This window comes from Octopus sinensis, unplaced genomic scaffold (genome assembly GCF_006345805.1).
Source record: "Octopus sinensis unplaced genomic scaffold, ASM634580v1 Contig01628, whole genome shotgun sequence".
Taxonomy (NCBI): domain Eukaryota; kingdom Metazoa; phylum Mollusca; class Cephalopoda; order Octopoda; family Octopodidae; genus Octopus; species Octopus sinensis.
The window spans coordinates 1-10,000 of record NW_021824944.1 but is presented as its reverse complement, the minus strand read 5'-3'; the positions used below and the strand labels follow the sequence as shown (position 1 = coordinate 10,000).

At 35.5% G+C, this 10,000-nt stretch overlaps 1 protein-coding gene across 2 annotated transcripts in view; it reads left to right on the top strand.

Moving 5' to 3' along the window:
- LOC115227074 (E3 ubiquitin-protein ligase MIB2-like) overlaps window positions 1-9,967 on the top strand; it is a 13,537-nt gene extending 3,570 nt beyond the window's left edge. For both annotated transcript variants that reach the window (XM_036498519.1, XM_029798003.2), the window contains 4 exons: window positions 359-395; window positions 3,961-4,170; window positions 5,793-5,967; window positions 9,834-9,967. In XM_036498519.1, coding sequence (XP_036354412.1) covers window positions 359-395; window positions 3,961-4,170; window positions 5,793-5,967; window positions 9,834-9,958 — 547 coding nt within the window. In that variant the 3' untranslated portion in view covers window positions 9,959-9,967. The remainder of the gene's footprint in view (window positions 1-358; window positions 396-3,960; window positions 4,171-5,792; window positions 5,968-9,833) is intronic.
- The last annotated feature ends 33 nt before the right edge of the window (window positions 9,968-10,000 follow it).

Sequence of the window (10,000 nt, the reverse complement as noted above, 5' to 3'; positions counted from 1 at the left end):
TTCTTCCATCTTTGCAAGGTTGATAAAATACAATACCAGTCATGTACTTTGGTTCATAGGATTACTGTAGCCCTTCTTTCCTTCCTAAATTTCATGTTTAATGAGCTGTGAGAATTCTTCAGCAGTATTTTTCCTGTCTTTACATTTCTGGGTTTACTCAGGTGTGTATATATCATTGTTCTATTGTGTAGAGTGTGTATTGAATAAATATATGTGTGAGTATGTGTGTAATAATTGCTGTAATTAAGTTATTGTGACCTAATTACATTTGTTTTCTTTAATGACCTAATAACTATTATCTCAAGCTGTGTGATGTTTGTTCTTTTCATGTTTTTCTTTACTTATCCATTACTTTCAGGCGAAAATATAAAGTGGTGTGTGCGATGCTGAAGCAGGTTAGTTAATAAATATATATTATATATACACTCTCCAGCATTTTATTGATCTGTATAAATAAATATTACCAATGTACCAGTAAAATAATGGGGTGGATTTAATCACATGTACTACAAAAGCCTTGTGTTTGTGGAGGAATGTATATTGATCATGTTGATGTTGATATTAGCGGTGTTGACAGTCCAACTGACCACCATCATTGATAATAATATCTTTAAATAATATCTTAAATGAAACAAGGTCATTATGAGATGAACCAATATAATAGACATCATGTATATTTATATATATAATATAATGAATTGTTTTAGACATTTGCCTGCGGCCATGCTGGGGCATCATCGAATTTTTAGGCCAAATACATCGATCCCAGTACTTTTTTTTATTTTAAGCATATCACTTATCCTCTCACCTCTTTTCCGAACCGCTACACAACACACCACAAATGCAAACACTAACTCACACACACACACATCATAGGCACACACATAGACACACTCCTGTTATGAAGCTTCTTTCAGTTTTCATTTACCAAATCCATCTAACAAGATTTTGTTCAGCCCTAGGTAAGGGTAGAATATACTTGCCTGAGTTTCCATGTAGAGGGATTCACGTGGAAGAGTGTATTGTTGGGGAAAAAAGCTTCTTACACTACAACCATGTATATATGGATGTGTGTGTCTAGCTATTTCTTTCTTTCTATCTATCTATCTATCTATCTGTCTGTCTGTCTCTCTGTCTGGCTGTCTGGCTGTCTGCCTGTCTGTCTAGCTGTCTGCCTGTCTGTCTGTCTCTCTAGCTCTCTCTTGTCTATCTGTCTATCTATCTATCAATCGAACTATATATTTTATATATATTAACATACATACATATGTATATATATATATATATATATACATATGTATGTATGTATATATATATATAAATATATATATATATTAGTAATATATATATATATATAGATTATATATATATGTATATATATACAGATCATCAAAATCGTCATACTTGCTTGGCTCAGATAGATTTTCTGGGGAGATTTTCCGCAGCTGGATGCTCTCCTATCGCCAACCTTCTCCTCTTCTTTTCAAGGAAGCTAACATTTGCCAAGAAACTAAACATGTCCTGCAGGTGGAAATGTGGAAAAAGAGACACTGCTTATATGACCGTGGCACTCATTTACAACTATCAATCACACAGATGTCAAGACTAAAAGACACTCACACACCACACACACAAGCGTATACGCACAACATACAAGATGAATACTCTATATATATACATACATACACACACAAAGATGTCTGTGTGTGTCTGTGCGTATATATATGTATTGATATATACATACATACACATATATATATATATATGCAGATATATATATATGGGTGTGTGTGTGTGTATGCGTAGGAATATGTATATATTTATACACACACACGTATATATACATATAAAGTAAGAAATTATAAAATGAATATATTTCTGTCACCAGTTACATTCGTTTCACAGAAATTTTTGTGGATGATAAATTCTTTACATGTCTGCATTAGTGTATAGGTTATAAATCATACCAGTGCCCATCGTACAATTTACAAGTAAAAACAGGTATAAAATAACAAGCACTCAGTTCATAGAAGATATGTTTACATCCATTCTCAATGCATATAATATACAAGAACAGAATTTTGTTTCAAAATATTAATGTATGGAAGACAATAATTTACAAAACAGTTTTTTATGGAAGAGAGAAGGAGATTTAGTAAGATATCAAAAAGGAATCAGTCATAATACATTACATGCATATATACTTATATATATATACTTATACATATATATGTATGTATATTAAAATTGGGGGTGGTTTATGGGATTACTCTGGGTTTCCCATTCATAAAGGTTTTAGCTTGTACGGTTTCGTAAGACCCTGTTAGCCTAAGACCTCTTCAAAATATGGATGGGGAAAAGCCTGGGATTTACGTGTTCTGCAAACGATCCTTTCAGCTCCCTGGCAAGAGATTATCCCAGTGACCATGTGGTTTCTGTTAAATAGCTCACCATTGAAGCGTTTCTACATATTCACTGAAACCACGGGTCTCCATAAATATGAAAGAATTTGACCTCGGACACCCAGCAATAACATCCCAACGTCATCCAACGAACTATACACCCGTATGCAGCTGGAAAAGCTATTGGACGTGATTAGGTGTATGAGGTGAAGGGCTTTTCCACCCTCCATATTTGGAAGAGGTCCTAGGCAAGCTAAATCCTTTTGGACCGGAAAACAAGGGTAATGCCGGAACCGGCCTTCCCCAGTTTTAAAATATACGCTGCTCTACATCTTAGAGTGTGGCTTCTTCTCCGGATTTATCTTTTCTACAATCAAAACATATATATACATAGATATGTCAGTTATTCAGTTTATTTCCAGATATTCTATTTTTCACTTACGTCAACATCCGCTGGACAGCTAAATATGCACAGTTTCTCTATGTATGTATGTATGTAGTGTGTATTATGTGTGTGTGTGTTGTATGTATGTATGTATGTATGTATGTATGTATGTATGTATGTATGAATGTATGTCTGCGCACACACACACCACACGTAGTGATATATAATGTCACTTAGTCTACCTCAGAAATTTCACAGGGTTTTTAGTACAAATGAGGGATTGGGAAATGGAGTATTGACCCATTTTGCATCGGACCCTTGTGGGTGGATACTGTACAATTGGATGTGTTTGCATCCTCCGGTGCAGATGCATCTCATCTGGGTCTTGTTTTACAGAAGAAACCTCACTAAATATTCTCGGTTTCGCTTGGCATGATATTGCAGGAGGTTGTTGGCTATAATGCTATAATCCAAGAACCTACTGACAACAACAACATACCAAGCGATACCGAGAACTCTCCACCCGCAAGAATCGATGCAACACGGGTCAACCAATGGTTGTGATGGATAAAGTTCTCGTGAACTTCATTTTACATATTCCTCATTCAACATATATATTTATATATCCAACAGTAATGTATATAAATCTCTCTCTTCTCTCCCTATATATATATATATATATCCTATATATATCTATAATATATATATATTTATATATATATATATATATTTATATTTATATTGAGTGTGTCTCTGGTGTATGTGTGGTGTGCACACGCATTAATTTCATGGTGGTGGACACTAACCACCTCAAAAGTTTTATGAACCTCTTATTAATTATAGCAACATCAAAAGTATACTTTAGAAATTTAAATTCTTCTTACTAGTCTTGATCGTTAATCATGTGTTCAATCGTGTTCAGCTCCCCAAAAACTTACTAAAGTTAGGAAAAAGGTGATTAAGCTGAAAGAATCTATTTAGGACATCTTTATCCTGTCTAGAACACATTCTCATAGCAACATCTAGAGGATCTTACGAAGGTTGATTTTACGGACAAACATCAAATGTACATGATCAGTTTGATCAAGTATACAGTAGAAGACAATAATGACACATTGATATCCATCCTGATTTTCATGTAAATTTTCATTTTCTATTTTTACCTCCACAAAGGGTTCAGTTCAGTTCGATATTCCGAACCATCAGAGAATGACACCATTGCTTGAAGCCGTTTCCCGGGGTCACCTGGGAATTACACACCTGTTAATAGCCCTGGGTGCAAGCATAAATGCTGTTGATGGTGAAGGTAACAGCTGTTTGCACCTAGCCATAGCAACAGAAAAGTTTAATTCCGAGGGTGCACCCTTGGATTTACTAAACGAAGTAAGTTTTTAAATTGTTTGTGTATATACTGGTGTGTGTCTGTGTGTGTGTGTCTGTGTGTGTCTGTGTGTGTCTGTGTCTGTGTGATTTTGTGCATTTGTGAGCTTTGTGTGAGTGTGAGACAGAGACAGACAGACAGACAAGCTTGGTTGTCATGTATCAATTCTCCCCTATCAACCCCATCCTCCATTACCATTCCGTGACCCAGTCTCCCCTTATGACCGAGTGATATTATGTAACAAACAATATTCCATCTCCTTTCACTCCAAAGGTCGTCTCACCACGGTCGAGAGGTGACCCATCTCGGTTGTTGGCCATATAAACACAGCCATCACAATGTGACGGAGAAGTGGCCTATTTAATAGAGGAGATATTATTCTCAATTAACAATGATGCAGGATAGAAGAGATGTCTGAGCTTATAGTGCTGGTGCCATGGTAAATACATCCAGTCCATCTATGAAAATTCTGAGTGAAACTGCTCTCTATCCTACTTCTTGTACACGACATGAATCCACTGACTTCTTGTGGACATGTCATAACATTGTTCAATGTTAAGACACTAGAGAATGAATACAATAAAGCATGGTCCTTAGTGAGTTTCCAGTATTTAATTCTGTACTTAGGCACACACACAACACACCACACACACACACACACACGCACACGCACACACACACACACACACTCACACAGACAAACACACACAAGTAATGATTTTGAGTTTGAGTATATATCTTGTAAAATGCTGTTTAAAGCCCGTTCACTGTATTCGGCTATCTGATGTCATCAACAGTATGGACGTCAATACTTTGGACTTTTTGCTGTCATCTCATAAATGAAGCAGTTTTTATAAGTCTTATATTTTTCAAAATTAAGATAAACAAAGTACTTTTTTTGTTAATCTAAAACATATTCTCCTTCATTGTCTACAATGCTCTTCCATCTATCTGGTAGACTTGCAAGTCGCCTCTTCCAAAATTCACTTGTCCGTGATTAAAAATACTCCTCCATTACTTCTGACTTGACACTAATTCCTGCTTCCTTACTTTACCGTCATCATTCAAAGATGCTTCTTGCTTAATTATGGAAACATTATTGATATGTTTGGTCATGTCTGTGTGGTATTGACTTTGTTATGTTATAGGTGTTTTGTTTCTGATATAACTTATGTTCTTTCTTCTCATGTTGTGTTATATTTATATATACAATACTCTTTCTTATGGCCACATGCTCGCCTTATCAAGCCAATTATATAGATAGGTTCTTGTTGGTTTGTTCTCCTATATTTGATTTTTCTATTGAATATATTGTGATATTTGTGATTGACAAGTAAATATTTACTCATTAATTAACAATAAGCTTGATGTTAATCAATACGGTGTCCTGCTCAATGTAATGACAATATATTTAGAGGGTGTCTCAGTGTTGAAAATAAAGTAAAAAACATGAAAATGGGAAATGGACTCAATAAAGATTATGTAGGAACTCAATACTTTGTAATTGCTTTAATTGGTGGATAAACAACCTATGAGTAAATTTAGATGAACTTTTGTGTAATTAGGGGCATTTGTTTTGAAATTTATGTAATATTGTCATCATTTTATATTTCATCATTTGTAGTGCTGCACTGCCCTTAACCTGAAAAAGAAGGAAATGCTCTCTGGTGTAGTGGTTGCGAGATATCTCGCCAGTCAGGGAGAGGACTTTCACCATAAAAACAACAACAATAACACACCATTGGACCTCATTAAGGACCCAAATTTGAGAAAAAAATTAGAGCATGTTTACCACCACAGTAAGTATTTCCTGGCAATGAACAGTTAAACCGGTACATTCTATTTTGTATATAATCATATTTATATGTATTTCGTTTTAATTCTACCAATACATTATACTGTCGCTAGTGTTTTTGACAAAGGCCACACAATAAACAATATGCAGTTGTCAGGAGATCAAAGAAAGAAAATGATTTTGATATTCACATGATTCGTAGTGTTGCCAGTTATACTTCACTGTCCATCACCACTACCCTCTTCGTTCCCTATTTTAAAGATTTGTGATCAATAGGAAAATATAGATCTAAATAATGAAGTGAATGAATTCCATTTTGAAACTGTTACTTAGAATTAAGTGGAATTTATCTGTCTACCAACATCTTTTTCTCACTCTCTATGTCCGAATCAGTCAATATTAGAATGATTTCATAGAAAAATAACCTACAAACAACACACCAACAGTGTATATATTATATTTCTGCAAATATTGATGGAATATTGCCACATATCTTCATAGAAAAAAAAGCTGCCAGGAAACGTAAATAATTCAAGTAACACATATACCATTACTAGTGTTTTAGTCGTCTTTCACCCGTATTTTATAAGGTTTGGCAATTTCTTTGCCATACATCTCTCTGTATTTGCTACTTAAGAAGCAGACACATTTCCCCCTCAGTGAATTTACAAAACTTTCTTTGTCTGTTGAAATTCAAATATTACTCTTGTACTTGTTTCAGTCATTTGACTGCGGCCATGCTGGAGCACTGCCTTAGTCAAACAATTCGACCCCAGATCTTATTCTTGTAAGCCTAGTACTTATTTGCCGAAACGCTAGATTACGGGAACGTAAACACACCAACATTGGTGTGTGAAGCGATGGTGGAGGGACAAACACAGACAGACAAATATACACACAAACACCAAACACAACACACATACATATATATATATATATTATAATATTATATATATATATATATATGCGACGGGCTTCTTTCAGTTCTCCCTCTACCAATCCACTCAAAAGCATTGGTCAGTCCAAAGCTATAGTAGAAGTCACTTGCCCAAAGTGCCATGCAGTGGGACTGAACCAGAACCATGTGGTTGGTAAGCAAGCTACTTCCACATCTACTCCTGCGCTATTGTTCAGATGATATGATTTTTGGTCTGCATAAATATAGATTGTTTCTTTCAATTGACAAGCCTCAGAAGATTTTCTCTACTTTTACAAATGATCGTTTATGTGAATGTTTTAATAATAATATAATGTTATAGAGCGCAGCTGAAGTTACTGTAAGGGGCGAAATAGGGGACAGAAAACTGCAATTAGTCAAAGAAGGCAGGCAGCAATGGAAGCTAGAAGAAGTAGATGCACGATACATATAATAAAACAACCCGAAAGGGGGAAACAGTAAAAGAGTTATATCAAAGAAAGAAGACATAGGTACATCAGGAAAGAGTGTTAGGGAATTTCAGGAAATATGGAAGTTTTGAAGAATGCAGTGTCCTGATAGCTAACAAGGGATATCAGTTTATTTCATGCTTCATGTTTTGAAGGAACATTTTGAGCGAACAATTTGTCAAAAACTGGTCGATCAATGATTCCTTTAAATACACCAATGAAATTGCGTCAGGTGTAGCAGATTCTGTGGGGTTTTCAATGTAGTTTTATATGTATAAGAAGTAACAGGATACCAAGAATAGTTCCATGCAGATCTTCAGATGTGATTGTATAGGGTGCAGAATGTTATCTTAGTTCTGTAACAACTTCCTCTCACCTGAGAATGAAGGAACTGACAAAATTAGAACTCATGCCCATTGCAGACAGCTTCACCGTATTTCTTTTGTGTGGTATAGAATTAAAAGTTTGAATTAGGGATAGATAACATCTGCCCATGAGACCCTATTTTTGATTTAGATGAGGTCTTCAAGAGGTTCCATGTGTTGCCCAAAGTAACTAAATTTAAAGGTAAATACAAATTATGAGGGATGAATCAAGTTTTGAGAGTTTCAAATGTTCCAGGAATTCTTTCTGACTAAGGACTGACTGGATGATAATTAGCAGTTGATGGTGAGACTGACTGGACGGTAATTAGCATTTGATGAAAGGTCACTCCTTTTAAACAGGGGCATTAAAGTAGCAACGTTCTTCTGATTCAGAGTAACAGTTAGTAAAGCTGAATTGGAATAGGCTAAAAAACCTGGTGTGTAGTAGAAAGAGGATGCCAATTTGGGATAAATAATACCATCAAAACAAGAGGAAATATAATAATTGCACAAATGCTTTAAGAGTTGTTGCAGGAATAAATTCAAAAGATGTGATGGAATTTAGTCTCCATAGCAGTGAAGATCGTACATTTAGATTTTCAACGGTAAAAATACCAGCATTGCATTAAACGGTTGGTTCACAATCTGACTTGGGGATTGACTTTGAAGAGATTGAAGTGTCCGGTTTTCAATATATGAACTTCCGGAATCTATCCAGGTTTTTCCCTCTGTGTTGGTCCGAATCAAATGCAGCCATTTTAATCACCTTTTTTCGTGTTGTTGGATGCTCTGTTGTATATTTTAAAATTCTCATTTCTATGTAATCCGTATTCACATTCAACAGTTTGTTGATCTTTCCTCACAAAGTGGACTGCTGCTACGGTCTGTCATATTCCGCTTTTGAGCACTTGGACATATTTATGTGGCACTCCGATGCTTTGCATATGACTCACATCGGATTAAATATTTGCTGTGAGATCTCTCCAGAATCATAAACGTGAGGTCAGTCAGAACACTGCAACTCAGTAGAACAGGAGTTCTGGTAAGCATTGTTCCAGTAAAACCAAGTAAAAGTTTGGAAGATGTTGGTTGTTTTTTCTTTCTTTCCATTAACAATATATTGACAAGGTTAGAGAATGATTAGAGCGAGTTAAGTGTATCTTGGTAGGGTGGCTGATAATTTCAGAAGCAGTGGTCAATAGCAGATCCAAAGTTTTGTTATCTCTTGTGGGAGAGATGACTACATGGGACTAGTTTGAATCCAACACAAAACGAAAGAAGTTGTATTTAGGGGACAGTGAAAGGCATCCCAGTCAATCCTTCAGTAATTGAAGCCACATGTATGAAAAGATTGGAGATTGTTATCATGAATGCATTTCTAAGGATGTGGAAAAAGTGTTTGTGTTAGTTGTAGTTTGGAAGATGAGGAAGAGCTCCAGCAGAAGTGTTAATGTTGCTTATATGTTGCAAAATGTATATATTGCGACAGTTCGAATCTTGAACGGACATAGACCATCACAACCAACCCGAAGCAATTTGATGTCTTTGTGTAACAAAATACAGCTTGCCATACTAAATCACCATTGCACAGTAAGGAATAGGTTTAACTGTAATCAAAGAATCAAAATGGTGCATCTTGATACATAAAATATGGGCATTTAAAAAGCAATTATTTGTATCCAGATTTAAGCCTGTCATGATTCATAGTGAAGGATATATTGTTTTGTTTAGTTTCTTGGACGTTTTCCATTTGGTGTTGAGTCATGAGACAAAGTAATTATAAAACGTAACTTCAGGTGCCTATTGGGTGTTAAAACAAGATGGTTCGAGAAGCAATTTGGTTTTCACACTAATGTTATCAGAGTCTCTAACAGTATGCACATGCCTCAGTAAAAGGCTTAATCTAACAAGTCTGGCTTTGATGCAATCAACACACGTAGATAATTTTTGTGTGTGTGTGGTGTTTGTGTGTCTGCATTTATATACACCACAAATTCGCCCATATGTAATTGCTTAATTGTGGTGTCTCATAATATTCTCTACTGTAAATACGCACACATGTAATATTTGTTATAAATGAATGTTATTAATGGGATGTGTTCATGTTTTTGTTCCTCAGATGTGTGTTTTGTGAAGACGAAGTGGCCACAGAGACGTTCTTTCCATGTAAACATCTTTCGCTGTGTAAGAAATGCTGTCCCCCAAAGATACCTAAACGATGCCATATGTGTAGACAGAATATAACGAGCAAAAATATTTGGGTAATAATACTGTATGATCTGTCTG